The 22,019-nt window shown below is 35.0% G+C and overlaps 1 protein-coding gene across 1 annotated transcript in view; it reads left to right on the top strand.

The window, feature by feature from the left end:
- The first annotated feature begins 4,374 nt into the window (after window positions 1-4,374).
- The window catches only part of LOC132564018 (exocyst complex component 2-like), a 37,736-nt gene continuing 20,091 nt past the window's right edge, over window positions 4,375-22,019 (top strand). Inside the window, exons 1-9 of the mRNA XM_060228770.1 lie at window positions 4,375-4,433; window positions 7,696-7,885; window positions 10,709-10,879; window positions 12,277-12,412; window positions 14,269-14,312; window positions 14,753-14,822; window positions 16,041-16,165; window positions 21,048-21,119; window positions 21,449-21,594. Of these exons, the coding sequence (XP_060084753.1) occupies window positions 7,768-7,885; window positions 10,709-10,879; window positions 12,277-12,412; window positions 14,269-14,312; window positions 14,753-14,822; window positions 16,041-16,165; window positions 21,048-21,119; window positions 21,449-21,594 (882 nt within the window). The 5' untranslated portion in view covers window positions 4,375-4,433; window positions 7,696-7,767. The remainder of the gene's footprint in view (window positions 4,434-7,695; window positions 7,886-10,708; window positions 10,880-12,276; window positions 12,413-14,268; window positions 14,313-14,752; window positions 14,823-16,040; window positions 16,166-21,047; window positions 21,120-21,448; window positions 21,595-22,019) is intronic.

Here is a 22,019-nt window from a genome sequence, read left to right as displayed (position 1 = left end):
CAGACAGAGGTTTTACGGTTTTAGTCATAACTGACTCGGTGCAAACAAACAATGGTCGTTTGTGCACAAAAACTAGATAGTTGGTTCAATCGTACCACGGTTGTTTAAAGAGGTGGGTGTTTTTCAGGGACCAACTACCATCCGATTACTTCATCCAAGTTATTGACAAGCTGGTCCGCATTGTTACAGCATGCTGGAACTGCTTCAGAGGACCAAAATATCAGACTGACGTAGACCGGCGAGACATCAACATGGCACTACGCATGCTTGCACGTGTGAAAGAAGACAATCTTCTTTCAAAGGAGATCCATACATGTCCCGCAGAGCAACATTAAGAGTGGAAGAAGCTGGAAACGTCTAACATTTCATTTCCTAGGTTTAATTTGGAATACCTGGAGACGGTATTTATCGGATCAAGCTGTCGCCTGGTTACATTTCTGAGCACCAAACAGAATGGGGTGACTATGAAGTCTAGGTGTACCAGCATGCAGATGATCATGTTCGAGGAATGATTCAGTGACGTCACAAGTCTCAAACCAAATATAATGTTTGAATTCAGTTTGACGTGAATGATCTTGACAATCATTTTATTATTGTTATTATTATTTTGCAATATTTTGATACATATCTACCACCATATTGTCAAACTGATCCTCATTAATTAAACAGCATATCATTTGGAAAAGTACGCCGTGTTTTTAATACTTTTTTTTCAGATAAAAAACCGAACCCTGTAACACTGATATGGTTACGACACTAAATGGATCGTAGCACAGGCCCTATGGACCTTTTGATTTTTTAAATCCTATTTCATGGGTAGTCACTCAATGTGCTACAAATACCCCCCATTTTAGTCGTAAGACAGAAACAATCCTAATGAAGTAAAGTAAGATAAATCCTGTATATTTTCCTCTCAGTCTACTGCCAAATTTATATACTTTACATGTCTGGCAAGCCGAGATACATGGTATAATTTGGTTCAGTACAGGTCATCATTGCTCCGTGAACTTGCATATTTGATAATCTATATTTCCTTATCTACTTTTGAAACAAGAATACAGTATATATACGATCAGCTGTTATACTACCTGCTTTAAAAGTATTAAATGATACTAATTCCAATGTGATCCTTTTTATGACATCTTTATTTTCAGAGGGATAAAACAGCTTGCTGTATCAGGGCACATACAATGTGTATATATGTCTACTTAACAAGGAATATGATAGCAGATTCAAAGAAAATGAAGAAAATTATTCAAAATTAGTTTAGTTTTTGTTAGTTTCAGATACTGGAACTGTGTGATCCTACACAAGATTCTGAGTATCCTTCTGAATAACTTGAATATACTACAGAGTTCAATGACACCAGTAAAAAAATAGTGTTTGCATTTGTTTGTTTAGTTTTGTTTTCACGGAACTTTCATACAACACACACGGACAATCACTAAGGCACCACTCAAACAATGATGGAGAATATTGAACAAGTGATTGTGCTGTACATTGACAAAGTGAAGAACGAGAATGACATTCCTGTAAAACATACTGCACTCCGATATCAGAGGATTTTCTCCAAAAACTCAAAGACAACACCATCATTTATTCATTCATTTATTATCATTTAATCAAAAGCTGATGTGGTAATCAATAGTTTGTTAAAGCCGGAACTCGTCTCATCTCGTGAGTCAATCACAAGGTTTAATCATTGTTCACCCAGGCCTCTGTACACGTGTTCATTTGAAACAAATAAAGTGAAGAAGGAGGGGAAGAGGGGGGGGGGGGGGGGGGGGTGCAGAAACGCGCAAAAATTGCAGATGACACATTTTGATGATTGTCGCAAAAAATGCACATGGCAAAACTATCCCGATAAACGGTATCATGTGAAGCCTAGTTTAATGTGATAAATGATGTAAGTGACACGTGTGATTTTCTGATAACCACTTCACTTAACGCTGTTAATATATGTATACCGTCTAAATCCGTACAGAGCAGAAAACGTGACAAACCCCGGAGGTATAACGTTGTCCGAAAAGGACTAGGAACTAAACATAGCTTTAAAAAGATACTGATAAAAGATAATTATCAATCTCCTGGAGGAAATATAAGCTAGCTAAAATTAAAATAACGATATGATGAAACGTGCAAAAGAGCAGTTCTGTGAAAACATAAACTCTACGATAAAATCTCATCCAAAAACATATTGGTGGTAGTTCAGGCTTACAGTCAAATAAAAATAACTTGTGATGTATATATCAACTGTTTGCTGGCAATGCTAATGAATATATCAACATAGAGCTTCTTCGTCATGAGTTTTGCCCGATTTCCAGCCATTACGAACCAGACCAAAAGAAATATATATATATATCCCTAACACAGAGAAAAAACCAAACTCGTTATTGCTTGAAATAATATCGCTCCTACCGAAGTTGTGATACTATCACTATAGTATTGAAATGTTAGATTAGATAAAGCAACTGTGCCCGATGGAATTAGTCACCGTACATTAAAATCTGTAGCGAATAAAATTGCCATTCCCTTCTTGTTCAATTATTCCTTTCTCACTTGGAATTTTTCCCAATAAATGGAAATTGTCAAATGTAATGTTAAAAGTCTGGTGACACTCACCATGTTTGAATCATAGACCAAAATCACTGTTATGTTGCGTTGGGGAAAATTATACATTTATAGTCTATAAACGTGGTTACAACTTTTTTAGCTCAAAAATCTTATCTTCAACTTTTTGTCGGGATTTTACCTAATCATTCTTAAACGCATCAACGTGTTGATATGTATCACTCTATTCTACTATCGTCAGAAATCAAAGAACATATTTTTTTTTTTTACTTTTTGGGACTTTTCGTGGGGCCTTCAACAGAAATGACTTATCCGGACTTGTGTATATCAGCATGGTATCTCAAGAACTGGTACTAATTAACTATTTTGAACGCAACTATCCATCTTTATTCGCGATTCTCACTTTTCTGTAGAAAGTGTAAATGCTGGTGTTCATTGTAAGTCAATATTTGTACTAAATGTATCAGGATGTTGCCTGTTAATATTTTTCAAATAGGTTATGTAATTAATATATATGTGTGTATATATATATATATATGATCAAATAAGTAATAACAAAAGTACGAACAAGCGAATTTACACCACCGCTCTCGATATAGATTTATTACTTTGTATTTGTTTTATGTTCTATGTATGTGATGTTATTTATGTAATATTTGTGTCTTGATTAAGGGGCAGGTTGCCTCGATAAATTTGACAATTCGCTTGTGCGTACTGAATCGATCCAGGCCGAAGGCCCTTTATAGTGGACAAAAATACATCCCAAGTTTTTGAATGCAAGATGGCGATTAAAATATCAAAACTGTTTTGCATAAATCAAAATGTAACGTCTTTCTTCTTTTGTCAAAAAATCATTTTTATTTATAATTTACTCGCATCTCGTCAAATCAAGTTTTTTTCTATATATATATATATTCATCTAGTTACAAGATTTTATCATCAAATTTTCTGTATTCTCAATTGTTACTGAATTAAGTTCTAATTTAATTATGTTTTGATATTATGATTATTTCATTATTAAATGTATTGTTGTTGACTTTGATTTACTTATTTAATAATAACTATTTATCTTAAATTACATGTGTATATAATGGGGGTAGATAGTATATATATATATATATATATATATATATATATATATGTACCCGATTGATTGTTAGTATTTGTTTATGATTAATTGTTTGGGAGGGCCGTATGGAAGGCTATAATTTTTCTAAACATGTTACCCTCTGAAAATAAAGAATAATTACTATTAAAATTATTATCAAGGCTGAAGGTTCCTCGCGCATATGCACAAGGCTGAAGGAGTGGCCTCCCCTAAGCACGGGACCCGGCTCGGAGATTGAGTGTAAACAAACGACCAGCAATCCTCGTCAGAATAAATGCAAGATTAGGCATGGATTACGCCTCATTTCTGGATGAAATTTATGTATTTACAATCAGATATATTGTTTGGAATTTCAAAATAATAAATCAAGCCGTATAAAATCTGCAATTTGCAACAAATCGGAAAATTTCACGGTTAAATGCGGCGTACATGTTTTTATCCCCTGACAAAAACAGATCGTCGATTTAAAAAAAAATCCGTGATATTTATATTAATTCATTCATAGTATCGGATATATAAAATATTTTTTGTCCTCGAGATATTGATTATTTCGTAATTTCTTGGTACGGGTTTTAGAGTCTGGACTGGGTATGGCGTACACAGAGTTCCTCTGATCGAGTTTTTAGACAGTGTTTATATTTCGTACTATTCTGAAAGAAAATAGAATTACCTCCCTCTATTTGAAACTCTCATACCGGAAATGGGCGAAAGTTTGTCTGCCTTCTCCTATCGACGTACACTGGATCACTAAAAGGTACTTTATTATGTTGATATTAGTTTGAGCACTGCTTTGTTGAATATGTAATCGGTTTAGACTTTGCACTACGTGAACTGTAGTTTTTGAAGATATTTTCAGGGCTGCTGCAAGGTACAGCGCGGTGACATGATGACTTGACAGTTGGAGGATGCACTGATGCTACTGACTAGTCAGCTGGCTTATAATTAGAAGTGCAAAAGGTTCTTGACTGCCTATCGGCGATTTTCCTTTTTGTCATTGTCGCGGATAGACAGTAAGAACTCTTCGTCAGTTTTCATTTCAATATAACTGTGTAACGTTATGAATAAATCCGTAACTGCCACAATGTCTACCTTATACCCAGGTTGAGTAAAACCACAATATAGCGAATACGCAGATCAACCTATTATACGCCCATTGGGGCAAGGGTTCATCACTGAATAGGCTAAAATCACTTAAAGCTTAACCTTTACAATGTTTTAAGCCAAATTGCATTGATTTAGTGATGAAACGTCATACAACTGAACAAATATTCTTTGCTTGTGGGAAAGAACCCGAAATAGGTGCAGCAACTGTGGACTGTTGACTGATGACGACAGTTACATCAAGTTTCTGAGCAACCAGTACACATCTTCCAGTAAAACAATTATTTACCTTGCCATAAATTAGAGTGAATTGTGATAATATACAGCAAAAGTTACTGTTTAAGCTATTTTGGCTATTTTAAGAAAAAAAATCCATGTAACCCAAGACACAAAAAAATAATCAAAGATACCTAGAAATAACTCAGATATCCTCATTTTATGTCTAATGTAACCATTAAAGGCCTTTTTATTGCAGATTTTAACATTGTTTCATGATGCATGACTGCATGACTGCATGACATGATCAAGTAAGAATCAGTATTCAGACCCAATGTTTCATGATACATGACTGCATGACACGATCATGTAAGAATCGTGTCACAGACTCAATGTTTCATGGTGCATGACTGCATGACGTGATCATATAAGAATCATTTCTCAGACCCAATGTTTCATGATGCATGACTGTATGACACAATCCTGTAAGAATCAATATTCAGACACAATGTTTCATGATGCATGACTGCATGACGTGATCATGTAAAAATTAATATTCAGACCGAATGTTTCATGATACATGACTGCATGACACGATCATGTATGAATCATGTCACAGACCTAATGTTTCATGGTGCATGACTGCATGACGTGATCATATAAGAATCAATATTCAGACCCAGTGTTTCATGATGCATGACTGCATGACGTGATCATGTAAGGATCAATATTCAGACACAATGTTTCATGATGCATGACTGCATGACATGATCATGTAAGGATCAATATTCAGACACAATGTTTCATGATACATGACTGCATGACGTGATCATGTAAGAATCAATATTCAGACCGAATATTTCATGATGCATGACTGCATGACGTGATCATATAAGGATCAATATTCAGACCCAGTGTTTCATGATGCATGACTGCATGACGTGATCATGTAAGGATCAATATTCAGACACAATGTTTCATGATGCATGACTGTATGACACAATCCTGTAAGAATCAATATTCAGACCGAATATTTCATGATGCATGACTGCATGACGTGATCATATAAGAATCATTTCTCAGACCCAATGTTTCATGATGCATGACTGTATGACACGATCCTGTAAGAATCATGTCACAGACCCAATGTTTCATGATGCATGACTGCATGACATGATCATGTAAGAATCAATATTCAGACCCAATGTTTCATGGTGCATGACTGCATGACATGATCATGTAAGAATCAATATTCAGACCCAATGTTTCATGGTGCATGACTGCATGACGTGATCATATAAGAATCATTTCTCAGACCCAATGTTTCATGATGCATGACTGTATGACACGATCCTGTAAGAATCATGTCACAGACCCAATGTTTCATGATGCATGACTGCATGACATGATCATGTAAGAATCAATATTCAGACCCAATGTTTCATGGTGCATGACTGCATGACATGATCATGTAAGAATCAATATTCAGACCGAATGTTTCATGATGAATGACTGCATGACATGATCATATAAGAATCATTTCACAGACCCAATGTTTCCTGATGCGTGACTGCATGACACAATCATGTAAGAATCATGTCACAGACCCAATGTTTCATGATGCATGACTGCATGACATGATCATGTAAGAATCAATATTCAGACCCAATGTTTCATGATACATGACTGCAGGATTTAATCATGTAAGAATCGTGTCACAGACCCAATGTTTCATGATGCGTGACTGCATGACACAATCATGTAAGAATCATGTCACAGACCCAATGTTTCATGATGCATGACTGCATGACATGATCATATAAGAATCATTTCACAGACCCAATGTTTCCTGATGCGTGACTGCATGACACAATCATGTAAGAATCATGTCACAGACCCAATGTTTCATGATGCATGACTGCATGACATGATCATGTAAGAATCAATATTCAGACCCAATGTTTCATGATACATGACTGCAGGATTTAATCATGTAAGAATCGTGTCACAGACCCAATGTTTCCTGATGCGTGACTGCATGACACAATCATGTAAGAATCATGTCACAGACCCAATGTTTCATGATGCATGACTGCATGACATGATCATGTAAGAATCAATATTCAGACCCAGTGTTTCATGATGCATGACTACATGACACGATCATATAAGAATCAATATTCAGACCCAATGTTTCATGATGCATGACTGCATGACGTGATCATATAAGGATCGTGTCACAGACCCAATGTTTGATGACTGCATGACACTATCATGTAAGAATCAATATTCAGACCGAATGTTTCATGATGCATGACTGCATGACGTGATCATGTAAAGATCAATATTCAGACACAATGTTTCATGATGCATGACTGCATGACACGATCATATAAGAATCAATATTCAGACCGAATGTTTCATGATGCATGACTGCATGACACGATCATATAAGAATCAATATTCAGACCGAATGTTTCATGATGCATGACTGCATGACATGATCATATAAGAATCATGTCACAGACCCAGTGTTTCATGATGCATGACTGCATGACATGATCATATAAGAATCATTTCACAGACCCAATGTTTCCTGATGCATGACTGCATGACACAATCATGTAAGAATCATGTCACAGACCCAATGTTTCATCTGTTTTAAGTTTTCAGACTACATTGTACTTATTGTTAAACAGATCCAAGATACTGCCATGTCCAGAAGTTGTGAGCTCATTTCCGTGGCCTGACACATCTGAATTTGAACAGAGATGCCGGCTAGGAGCTCCCCCCCACTGGTGACAGGAGTGTCGCCCAAGGAAGGACCCCCAGGCACGCGTATCACCATAAGAGGAGAGAATCTAGGATATGATAACAATGATCTTATAGGTAACTATGGTATTAATCCTGTTTTACAGTGTAACTTATGTGGTTTAAATCAGAAATTGTCCGGTACAGTTGAAGAAGATGTGTTCTTTTATACCAGGTTTTATTAAAGGGTTTTGGCCCATATTCATTTACAAATGTTCATAATCATTTCAAAGTGAAACCTACATCTGTATATAAAGTATTGTTTACGTATGACAGGAAAACATAAAGTGCTGTTTCTTAGATTATAACAGGGCTCGAATATATGTTGTTAGAGTGTATACTATCAAGTGTTGTAGCACTCAACAATCTCACAGGAAAGGTGCTTTATCCCGACCACTTACAGACACAGTTGAAACATGATTGAAATACCAGCTCACACCAGCTCATCAAGATTTTACTTGCATACTGACAACTAGCACAACTCTTGGGATTAATGAGACAAAAGACTTGTCTTACAGGGCTCTCACACCCCATTTTGGGACTGGGGCCTGGGGCCCTTAGAATTGGGAAAAATAATGGTGTTTTCCTAAGAATTGGGAAAACTTGGGGTCTTAATTGGGAAAAAAAGATACTAATTTACATTGGGAATTCGGCCCCAAATCTGGCAGATCGAGAGCCCTGTCTTACTAAAATCTGTACTGTACTGGGCCTGGGAGCTGTAAAGCATTACTTAACAATGTTTTGGTTTGCCGTGGATATATACAGTATGTGTTACTTTTGTTCCTGTAGTGGAAACAAGTACAACCTGTATGTTTAGTTATGGAGAGTTACTTTCGTGGTGTAATGTAATTCATTAATTACCACCTTTGGGTTTGTGTTATTCATTTCAATGCCATATATGGTCATGTAATGATGAGTTTCACCACTTGGTCATTGTACGTAACAAAAGTGGTTGGCTAATGAATTTGATCATTGAATCGTATTTCATCTTGCACATCTTCTCCTGATTTTGTTTTCAATGTGTATGCCAGTGTGAGGACTGACTTTCAGTAGTAAATTATAATATGCAGGAGTATATATTACACTGGGTATATATATATAGACTTTTAACCATAGACTAAGGTTACACTGTCATAATTCATAAATATCTACTTCGTACTTAGCTCTGTGCAACAGAAATATATTTTGCTGAGTTTTGAAAACTAATACTATCACTTTTACATGATTATTGTCATGTCAAGTAAATTATATTTCAATTTGGACTTTCACATGATCAAAGTTCACGACCACTAGGCCCTAGGTTACATGCCAAATATTTTGCAATTTCTTCAACATGACTAAAAAGATGTTTATATGTTTTCGATTATTCTATGGTGATCATATATATTTGAAAACGTAATTCGAAAACTGGAAGTTTGTATTTTAGTTTCATTTTTCAGTACTACCAAAGACTTCCTTTTTCTAAATCCATGATACCTCTTTAATAGGAAACAACACTGACTACGATAGAGTTAGCTTTTTATGATAAATTCTGGTGGTAAACTTTGTTTGTACGCATGGGCAAGAAAACGATTAAGAGTTTGAAAGATATATTGCTTAGAGAAAAAAAGTGTTGTTCGCAAACTACATAGATGTGATCAAGGCAGTCTTTTGTTTACATCACTGAGTAAGTACTAATAAAGTTAAGTAATTATTATGATCTCTGCAGGAGGTCTAATTACCTGTTCACGTTTTGTCATACAAACGTAAGCTTAAAGGTCTAATTGATGAACATACAGCATATCACACGGAGTATGTTTAAATACTAAAACACCTAATGCATATTTTTCTCTTATATCATGTTATATCAGTCTTCTCAATCAAGTATACACGCTATCATTCTTGTGATAATTTTGCAATTGCAAGCAAGGATTTATCAACTCGTTTTCTGTTGAAATAAAGTCTATTTTGTGTCATTGTTGATTGTATCTGAAAATTGAAGCCTCGATTGGTTTATACGTTGGCTTAAAAATGAAACTATTTAGATCTTCTTGGATTTTGATGCATATAATCAATATATATATAGATGTAAATTGAAGGAGTAAATAAAAAAAAAACACAGCTTCTAGCTGCTGGGGTTTGAATTAGGCTTACAACGTGTATTATTCCTCCTTTGTGGTTTTCAACTCCATCAATACTGGGGATTTTGGTAACAGTGATCCTTTGGTCTCTAGCCAGACACTCTACCACTAAAGAGAAATTCCCAGAGAGGTGACCTTCCAGTATTAGTAAGACTCACCAGTTTAAGCTTAAAACATTCGCTATGTATTTGAGAACTGATGATGTGCAGTACTCAAGTAACTATGAACTGATGAAATGTAATTGGTCAGTATTGGGTTAGATACTTTAGAAAAAAAATAGAATGAATAAGTTAATTGGATAACCAAGTAATTGATTGGTTGTCAGTAAGTCAGTGATAATTGGTCATTGATGTTGTCCATGGCCAGGTAGGCTGTCTTGCTGTGTGCCTTTGGCAGTATATTTCAGTGAGATAGCACTATAAATCATTATCAGTTCTGCACTATCAAAAGGAGGCAAACACAAGCTATATCCTAACTTGGCACAAACTCATTACATACATTCATTTTTACTTTACATACACCGAGAGTCCTTAAGCTGTTGATAGGACCTTAAACCAAACAAAATCATTATGACATCCTGAAATGGAACCACTTAAGTCATGTTGAAACAGATTGTTTAGCTGATCTTGTTCATGTTCCTGTCTATTGGCCAAGATGTTATCACTTTACGTATAATGACTTAATTTTAGTTGAAAAACTATAAATCTTAATGATCATGGTGTTTACAAGAACAGGGAACACCATGTTAAAATCAATAAAACATCTTGTTTTTCTCCTTCAGGATTAAAGATTTGTGGTGTTGACTGCTTGTTGTCATCGGAATGGAAATCTCCCAGTAAGATAATTGCCAGAACAGGTCCAGGGAAGGGCAAAGGAGATGTGATTGTTATCACAAAGTCTGGTGGACAGGGAAGCTGTACTGTGGGATTCAAAGGCTACTTCGTACAGATAGGTATCATACCATTTTTCTAAGTCATGACTAAGATTTTAGCTGCACAACATTGTGCTACATTTAAATACAGTAACAGTTACTCTTTTTTAACTATATATTAAAACAACCAATTAAAGTGTAGTTTGAGTGTTTTGCTTTGTATTGGTATAAAAATTTTTCATATCGTACTATAAAAGATCAAGAAAGTGTGAATGTCATAGTTAATTCTGTTTGTTGTGTCATCTGTGATGTCCCAAACTCAATGTTGTCCAAAAAGCCCTATTTTTTATCCTTCTTTTTTTTTCAACTAGCAATATGTTCAGAGCAGTGGTATTTGTGTAGTAGCATGTATTAAGAACATGATTTCTAGTTTGCAGAAAATGTCTTGATGAACAAATAGTGTCTTCTTTGTAAGCTTTAGAGTAGCTGAGGAATTTATTTTAGGCCTATTTGGTCTCTTTCATATAAAGGTCTTTATAGTCAGATGACCGTTAAGGCCTATGGGTCTCTTGTTCACCTTCATCCACTCTCAAGATCACAGGGGTAAATGTTTCAAAATCTTTATATATCTTCTTCTAAATAACAAAAATACCCAGGGTGCTGATAATAGGCCAGTAGGATGCTGGGACAAAGGGCTACTAGGTTTGTTGAAATTAATGACCTTGACCCTTTTTTGATGAGGGGAGGGGATAGGCACATTTTGGGGAAATTGAGTAAAATTCTTTTGAATTCTACTCCTTTTGTAGGAATGATTAGATTTTGCCTGCATATGGTCTGAAGCATTCTTGGGCGAAGAGGAATCAATTTTGTATAAACAGTGGGTCTCAGCCCCTTGAGGTGGGAGGGGCTAAGCCCAATAGTGGAAAAAGTGCAAATTCTGTAAAATCCTCCTCTTGTAGGAATGGTTGAATTTTGTCCAAATTTGGTCTGAAGCTTTCTTAAGTGAAGGGAAATCAATTTTATATCAAAATGTGTGTCTTTATCCTGAGGGTGTGAAGACCTGGAGGAGCTTGTCTAAATCGTAATAGACTGTGTTATTTCAAATCTCATTTTCCCTGTAGGAATGGTTGGATTTTGCCCATATTTGGTCTGAAGCATTCTTGTCAGTCATAAAAAAATAGATCCAAATTACAAATCCTTGGTATTTTGTAGGAATGGCTTGATTCTGTCCTTTTTTTACTGAAATTTGAATGGTTTTATTTAGAATACTTTTTTCTTACAGTTTTGATAAGCAATTTCAGCCAAGCAAGGCCAGATAAACAAAACAGGCCCTATGAACCTCTTGTTATTTAGTTTGTATGAAGCAATTTGAGTCAAACAAGGGCAAGTACGAGATACGGGTCCTATGGCTTATTGTTACGTATTCTGTGACAGAATAATCCAGATTTATGATGTCTTTGTTATGATATCTTGGATAGGCCCCCTCCAGGAATCTGCCATTTGGATTGAGGAATCCCAGAATGTGATGTCTAATATGCGACATGGACGTCCACAGTCACCTTTATTCTCAAAAGATGATGAAGATCCACTTGGAATTGCAGATGAAGGCAGTCAGTAAGTACAAACACTGAATTAAAACCTCAAAATTCAAAAGTGATATTTTGTCCAGCGATACATTAAAGCTGAAAATGCAAGTTAAAAATAATTCATTTTGAGATTTAAAAAAAGTTTCCATTTCCTAAACGCTTTTGAGATGCCCCCTGTGATAACGGTATCTTCCAGTCAGCGTATCTAAGGCAGTGGTCGACATTTCAGTCCAAACCTTGCTCAGAAATGGGTACAGGCATCCCAGGGTATAAAAGACTTTCAAACTTTTAAACCAGTTTTACATTTCGACACTGACCGTCCTAAGTGAAACTCACCTGTATATTGTACCATTACACGTACGTGTGACCCAAAAAGAGTGCTCTTACCTGTGGATTTTGAAGTTGGTGAAGATGATCAGCACTTCTCAGCTATCTAAAAATATATCTTAAAAATATAATGAAAATGAAAACAGGAAACTTCCTGCAGTCCATTGCATATATCCAAAAACATGTGCATGTTCACCAAACTTTGGACATGACCAATTTTTCTGTGTCACTGAAGCGTTTGAAAAATGCTGTATAACATATAGCTATTATTTGTTTATATTTTCTCAATCTTGATCGTGTAAATGCTTGACTAATTAAACCCATGCAAAGTTGTAACCTAGCTGTTGTGGATTGCCTAAAATTTGACAAATGAACTCTTTTTTCTGAGGGAAATAACTGGAAATAGTAAAGCTTACACAAGAATTTCTGCCGGTACTCTGGAAAAAGTTAGGATTTGTCTAATTCTGACTAAATCCATAGTCCCATTACTCAATGCAAACTCTTCATACTAATATATGTCAACGCTAACTTCCACTAATACACATAAAAACAGATGTGTGCTCATGGCCTCTGCCTCGTCGCAATATCCAACATGAAGGAAAATAAAATGAAACCTGTCGATTTCTTAATAGTTGAACATGTAAGTGTCTCAAAAGATAATCAAATTATAATCAACATTTACAATGGCCTAAAGAGGCCACTCTCTGATTGTTCGTTTTCTGTATGTCTGGTTTCTGTCACCTTATCAAACACTTTGTCCAGGTTTTGCACTCACTCGGATAGTTTGCATAAAGGTATATTAAGTAATTATCTTATTTATTTATTTTGTCCAGAAATAAATTGTCAAATCCTTTTTGTGTCGGTCTTGAATACCAGATAATCCTGACAAACAATGATGGTGGCCCCAGAGAATCTTTAATTTTTGCATGAAAAAATCCCATTGAAAATCCTCTAGCTATGTAATGTGCACACCCCAAACTTTGGACTTTTATTTTCTGAAGAAAAAAAACTGCACATTACGCGGGTATTTATGGAAATTGGGTAGGGATTTCTTAAAGTGGGGATTCCCCCAATTCTTAGCCATACAATCGGGAGGCGGGGCTGGGGAGTGAAAATCGCGAAACTCCTGGCTGAATCGGGAAAGTTGGCATGTATGCACTTGGATGTCTGTATATGTTTCCAAGCGAGGCTTGGACTAAAATGTTAGCCACTTTCTTAGATACAATGACCAGAATTCTTGAGGGGAATACTCCGAAGTATTCTTTAACAAAAAATCTCAACATGTAATTTTTTAATTGGCATTGTCAGTTTTAACTAAATGAATGTGATTTTGTTGCATTTATATGTGTTTCCTATGACTGTAAATAGAAAACTGCTTTAGATTTCTGATAAAATGAACTTGCTGAGAAATAATTTGCATAATTTCAGTGGACATTAACACACATAGTACTACCATTGAAAAGGTTCTCTTTATGGTACACTTGGCATCTCAGCACTGTCATAGTATTCAGGTCATATTCTGGACGACATCATCATAGTTTCCTCTCCTTGTTTCAGTGCCAAGTTTACAGAGGAGGAATTGGCAGAAATATTTCCAGAATGTAAGTCTGTACACAGAAAATTCTATACCTATATTGATAAGACTGCAGTTCTAAGCCTATGATATTCCAATCACTTATTTCAGTCAAATTTCACTTCTGGTTGACCGGCAAAATGTTACCTTAAGCCACATATGTGTAGACTTACATTGTAGTGCATGCTTTCATTGTGTTACAAGAAAGGCTAAAGAAAAGTATCATGCCCTCTAGTCTTAATCAGATCACCAGTGTTAGTTTAATGTATAACCTATATATAACAATTCCTTTGTTGTATTATGTTTTTCATACTTTGGTTTTGTGGAAATGTCTTTTACTAGGGTAAAAATTGATAAATAACATTATTTTGTTAAGACAAATAATCAATTTACAAATTGTGAAGAAATGATGAAGATTGAAATCTAAGGTGACTTGATCAACATTACACACAAATTATATGTTGACAGCATCAGGAAACATGTCCTTGGAGAACTTCTCGTCCTCCTGGTATTTACTGGAGAACCACCACAACACTGGGTAAAGATCTCTTTTCTACACCTTACTTTGTCCAAGAATGGGTCCACTTAGTGCCAGTGATGGGAGAAATCTGTCCATGTTTAACACTTGTATGAACTGTTTGATTTTAATTGTATACTGCTGTTTCTTATTTGGTAAAATATGGCACAAAGCGTTTAAAGTATTTCAGATTATCTATTGGTACACAAGACAGACAGTAGGGGTAGTTGACAAGATAACCAGACACAAGACAGACAGGAGTGATAGATAAGATAACCAGACACAAGACAGACAGGAATGATAGATAAGATAACCAGACACAAGACAGACAGTAGGGGTAGTTGACAAGATAACCAGACACAAGACAGACAGTAGGGGTAGTTGACAAGATAACCAGACACAAGACAGACAGGAGTGATAGATAAGATAACCAGACACAAGACAGACAGGAATGATAGATAAGATAACCAGACACAAGACAGACAGTAGGGGTAGTTGACAAGATAACCAGACACAAGACAGACAGTAGGGGTAGTTGACAAGATAACCAGACACAAGACAGACAGGAATAATAGATAAGATAACCAGACACAAGACAGACAGGAGTGATAGATAAGATAACCAGACACAAGACAGACAGGAATGATAGATAAGATAACCAGACACAAGACAGACAGGAGTGATAGATAAGATAACCAGACACAAGACAGACAGGAATGATAGATAAGATTACCAGACACAAGACAGACAGGAGTGATAGATAAGATAACCAGACACAGGACAGACAGTAGGGGTAGTTGACAAAATAACAGACAGAAGACAGACAGGAATGATAGATAAGATAACAAGACACAAGACAGACAGGAGTGATAGATTACAAGATAGCCAGACACTAGATAGACAGCAGTGGTAGATTGTGTACCAGGGGACATAATTAGACACAAGATGGACAACAGTGGTAGATTGTGTACCAGGGGAGATAACCAGACACAAGACGGACAGCAGTGGTAGATTGTGTACCAGGGGAGATAACCAGACACAAGACGGACAGCAGTAGGAATAGATAAGATAAGATAAGACAGGAGTGATAGACAAGATAACCAGACACATGATTAGCACTGATATTAACTAATACTGTCACTGTTGCTGAAGTAAATAACTTTATTTTGATAAGGAAGAAGCAATGATTACACATCCTGGTAGCTACTGTAATAAAGTTATATAAATCTTTATGTACAGTTTTGAGGACCTGAAGGCTGGGTTGGCCCATATGAAGAGACGAGCTACTCAGCGGTCAGAAGGTCCCATCGCTTTTGTCAAGTCCAACCTGTCTTCCACCCTCGACTGTCTCGACAGCTTGGAAGGTTTGTTGTCATGATGATATATTCCAGTCCCCAATCTTTTTCTTATCGCACTCAGAGGTACCAATTTTGTGAAATCACATGCACCAACATATTTTACTTAAGCAGAATTGTTTTGCCAGTAGGTGTCAAAACAGGCGTACAGCATTTAAAAGCTTGTCATATATTTTCCTTTAAAGAGCAAGATATTAATAAAAAATAACTATTCTTGATGAATATTTGCTAAGTATTGTTATGCAGAAAATCTCTCAAAGTGACATTCCTTCCTTCAAGGGCAGTAATATGGTACACTATAATTTTTCAGAACATATTTGTCTACATAAGGGTCATTCAAATACATGTGCCTGATAGTGATTAAATAAGCCTGATACTGATTAAATGAGTCTGATAGTGATTAAATAAGTCTGATAGTGATTAAATACGCCTGAAGTCTGATAGTGATTAAATAAGTCTGATAGTGATTAAATAAGTCTGATAGTGATTAAATACGTCTGATAGTGATTAAATACGTCTGATAGTGATTAAATAAGCCTGATACTGATTAAATACGTCTGATAATGATTAAATAAGTCTGATAGTGATTAAATAAGTCTGATAATGGTTAAATAAGTCTGATAGTGATTAAATAAGTCTGATAGTGATTAAATAAGTCTGATAATGGTTAAATAAGTCTGATAGTGATTAAATACGTCTGATAGTGATTAAATAAGTCTGATAGTGATTAAAAAATAAGTCTGATAGTGATTAAATACGTCTGATAGTGATTAAATACGTCTGATAGTGTTTAAATAAGCCTGATACTGATTAAATACGTCTGATAATGATTAAATAAGTCTGATAGTGATTAAATAAGTCTGATAATGATTAAATAAGTCTGATAGTGATTAAATAAGTCTGATAATGATTAAATAAGTCTGATAGTGATTAAATGAGTCTGATAGTGATTAAATACGCCTGAAGTCTGATAGTGATTAAATAAGTCTGATAGTGATTAAATAAGTCTGATAGTGATTAAATACGTCTGATAGTGATTAAATACGTCTGATAGTGATTAAATACGTCTGATAGTGATTAAATACGCCTGATACTGATTAAATACGTCTGATAGTGATTAAATAAGCCTGATACTGATTAAATACGTCTGATAATGATTAAATAAGTCTGATAGTGATTAAATAAGTCTGATAGTGATTAAATAAGTCTGAAGTATAGTGATTAAATAAGTCTGATATAGTGATTAAATAAGTTTGATAGTGATTAAATAAGTCTGATATAGTGATTAAATAAGTTTGATAGTGATTAAATAAGTCTGATAGTGATTAAATAAGTCTGATAGTGATTAAATACGTCTGATAGTGATTAAATACGTCTGATAGTGATTAAATACGTCTGATAGTGATTAAATAAGCCTGATACTGATTAAATACGTCTGATAATGATTAAATAAGTCTGATAGTGATTAAATAAGTCTGATAATGATTAAATAAGTCTGATAGTGATTAAATAAGTCTGATAATGATTAAATAAGTCTGATAGTGATTAAATGAGTCTGATAGTGATTAAATACGCCTGAAGTCTGATAGTGATTAAATAAGTCTGATAGTGATTAAATAAGTCTGATAGTGATTAAATACGTCTGATAGTGATTAAATACGTCTGATAGTGATTAAATACGTCTGATAGTGATTAAATAAGCCTGATACTGATTAAATACGTCTGATAGTGATTAAATAAGCCTGATACTGATTAAATACGTCTGATAATGATTAAATAAGTCTGATAGTGATTAAATAAGTCTGATAGTGATTAAATAAGTCTGAAGTCTGATAGTGATTAAATAAGTTTGATAGTGATTAAATAAGTCTGAAGTCTGATAGTGATTAAATAAGTTTGATAGTGATTAAATAAGTCTGATAGTGATTAAATAAGTCTGAAGTCTGATAATGATTAAATAAGTCTGATACTGATTAAATAAGTCTGATAGTGATTAAATACGTCTGATAGTGATTAAATAAGTCTGATAGTGATTAAATGAGTCTGAAGTCTGATAGTGATTAAATAAGTTTGATAGTGATTAAATGAGTCTGATAGTGATTAAATAAGTCTGAAGTCTGATAGTGATTAAATAAGTCTGATAGTGATTAAATAAGTCTGAAGTCTGATAGTGATTAAATAAGTTTGATAGTGATTAAATGAGTCTGATAGTGATTAAATAAGTCTGAAGTCTGATAATGATTAAATAAGTCTGATAATGATTAAATAAGTCTGATACTGATTAAATAAGTCTGATAATGATTAAATAAGTCTGATACTGATTAAATGAGTCTGATAGTGATTAAATAAGTCTGAAGTCTGATAATGATTAAATAAGTCTGATAGTGATTAAATAAGTCTGATAGTGATTAAATACGTCTGATAGTGATTAAATACGTCAGATAGTGATTAAATAAGTCTGATAGTGATTAAATAAGTCTGATAGTGATTAAATAAGTCTGATAGTGATTAAATAAGTCTGATAGTGATTAAATAAGTCTGATAATGGTTAAATAAGTCTGATAGTGATTAAATAAGTCTGATAGTGATTAAATAAGTCTGATAGTGATTAAATAAGTCTGATAATGGTTAAATAATAGTGATTAAATAAGTCTGATAGTGATTAAATAAGCCTCTGATAAATGTGATTATTAATAAGTCTGATAGTGATAATGATTAAATAAGTCTGATAGTGATTAAATAAGTCTGATACTGATTAAATGAGTCTGATAGTGATTAAATAAGTCTGATACTGATTAAATGAGTCTGATAGTGATTAAATAAGTCTGAAGTAGATTAAATAAGTCTGATAGTGATTAAATAAGTCTGATAGTGATTAAATACGTCTGATAGTGATTAAATACGTCAGTCTGATAGTGATTAAATAAGTCTGATACTGATTAAATAAGTCTGATAGTGATTAAATGAGTCTGATAGTGATTAAATAAGTCTGAAGTCTGATAATGATTAAATAAGTCTGATAGTGATTAAATAAGTCTGATAGTGATTAAATACGTCTGATAGTGATTAAATACGTCTGAAGTCTGATAGTGATTAAATAAGTTTGATAGTGATTAAATGAGTCTGATAGTGATTAAATAAGTCTGAAGTCTGATAATGATTAAATAAGTCTGATAGTGATTAAATAAGTCTGATAGTGATTAAATAAGTCTGATAGTGATTAAATACGTCTGATAGTGATTAAATAAGTCTGATAGTGATTAAATACTTTGTTTAATTGGAATCCATTTTGTATCAGTTCTGTAAAAATCTGCTCCTCCTGTAGAAATGATTGGATTTTGACAAAATTCTGTCTGAATTGGTTTGGTGAGGGGAATCAATTTTGTATAAATGGTGGATCTTGGTCCCTTGGCCCCAATAGGGGAAATGTGTTATATTTTTGAAACAGTTGAAATCCCCACCCCATTACCATATACAGAAATGATGGGCATCAAGAGATAAACACATTTATGATGTAAGAACTAGGTGTTGGTAAATAGCGGAAATTTAGCAATTTCTATAAAATCCTTCTTATGTTGGAACTTAAGACATCCTTGGTAAAGAGAACTTAGTCTTTTACAACTAATCCCCTATGGGAGGAGGGGCAAATCTAATACAAGTAAACAGATAGTGTTTTAGATACTTTTTCCTTAGTTAAAATAAATCAATTTCTGCAAACTGGATATTAAATCTGAAGTCACAAGACCCAGTGCTGACTCCGCATACTTATATGTGAATGCTGACTTCCGCCAACACAAGCAGACAAGCCACATGGCTTCTGTGTTGTGCTATCCAAGTTGAACTAGAATAGAATGACTCCTGTCAGTTCTTAGCAGTCTAAAATGTAAGCATTTCAGAAGGTAGTCATATAAAATATTTTTCAATGTCCCACACAGGCCACTGCCTTTACTGATCAGTAATTGGGTTGGAGGGCTACCAAGTGTTAAAATAAATTACCTTGGCTCACTTTCAAGGTCATAGAGGTCAAATGTGTTGAAAATTGTAATGACAATGACTTGTAGTTTTTTTTAAACTTCGGTTAAATAAGTTTTCAGATTTGATGACAAATTACATACTTACAACTGCTGTACCAGAAGTGTTGGCTAAGATGATCTTACAACTGCTGTACCAGGAGTTTTGGCTAAGATGATGTGGTACAACTGCTGTACCAGGAGTTTTGGCTAAGATGATGTGGTACAACTGCTGTACCAGGAGTTTTGGCTAAGATGATGTGGTACAACTGCTGTACCAGGAGTTTTGGCTAAGATGATCTTACAACTGCTGTACCAGGAGTTTTGGCTAAGATGATGTGGTACAACTGCTGTACCACAAGTTTTGGCTAAGATGATGTGGTACAACTGCTGTACCACAAGTTTTGGCTAAGATGATGTGGTACAACTGCTGTACCACAAGTTTTGGCTAAGATGATGTGGTACAACTGCTGTACCAGGAGTTTTGGCTAAGATGATGTGGTACAACTGCTGTACCAGAAGTTTTGGCTAAGATGATGTGGTACAACTGCTGTACCACAAGTGTTGGCTAAGATGATGTGGTACAACTGCTGTACCACAAGTTTTGGCTAAGATGATGTGGTACAACTGCTGTACCAGGAGTTTTGGCTAAGATGATGTGGTACAACTGCTGTACCAGGAGTTTTGGCTAAGATGATGTGGTACAACTGCTGTACCAGGAGTTTTGGCTAAGATGATGTGGTACAACTGCTGTACCAGGAGTTTTGGCTAAGATGATGTGGTACAACTGCTGTACCAGGAGTTTTGGCTAAGATGATGTGGTACAACTGCTGTACCACAAGTTTTGGCTAAGATGATGTGGTTTTTGTTTCTTTTGACAGCTATGTATGAAAAGTACTGTAGTGATGATATTCGGGGTCAGTCCATCAACTCGTACGCTGTGTTACTCATGCGTAAGTACTATTTCAGGTGTAAGATAAAGATTCTGAAAATGCTTCACTCTAGACCTCACAACCAGTTCTGGAAGTAGAAATATTTTTACTGCAGCTGAGAAATTTTAAGATACCAAGGTTGGCTGTACTTTATTTCTTCTTCACAATGCTAAACAGTGTAGATGCATTTGTTTTTAAATTGAATGAAATGTATCTTCAACAGAATTTTATTCCCAACTGCTCCTAACATTATGTGCTATCCTATTTGGGGGAAATATTGTTTTTCTTTGTGATGTATATGCTGTAGTAAACATGAAATTTTAATAAATAATACTTCTGTGATGTTACAGAGGCAAAATCCTGTGCAGATGGCCTCTTCCAGGAAGTACTTGGGAGGAAAGATAAAGCTGACTCTACCAGAAATGCTTTGAGTGTTCTCCAGCGCTTTCGGTTTCTCTTCTATCTTCCTCTCCATATAGAGAGGAACATCCAGAAGGTGAGCAAAATAGAAGATGATGTTGTGTTTGATAAGGACAGAATATCTGTAGGAGACAGGGAAAATATATGTGTTGGAGACAAGGAAAGGAGGTTTGTAACAGATTACGGGAAAATTAATGTAGGAGACAGGGAAAGATATGTGTGGGAGGCAAGGAAAGGAGGTTTGTAACAGACTGAGGAAATTCAATGTAGGAGACCGGGAAAATATATGTGTGGGAGGCAAGGAAAGGAGGTTTGTAACCGACTGGGGAAATTTAATGTAGGAGACAAGGAAAGGAGGTTTGTAACAGACTGGGGAAATTTAATGTAGGAGACGAGGAAAAATGATCTGTTATAGCAAATGGTAAGAGAGGGTAAATAATATTTACAGGAAAGTAGTAAAATTACAATGTTGAGAAGCTTTATTATAGCGATGATTCCAGT

This window comes from Ylistrum balloti, unplaced genomic scaffold (genome assembly GCF_031769215.1).
Source record: "Ylistrum balloti isolate Yb309-2 unplaced genomic scaffold, AGI_CSIRO_Ybal_v1 Utg371978, whole genome shotgun sequence".
In the NCBI taxonomy this organism is placed as follows: domain Eukaryota; kingdom Metazoa; phylum Mollusca; class Bivalvia; order Pectinida; family Pectinidae; genus Ylistrum; species Ylistrum balloti.
The sequence above is the reverse complement of the archived record's forward strand: the minus strand, read 5'-3'. Positions and strand labels throughout refer to the sequence as shown.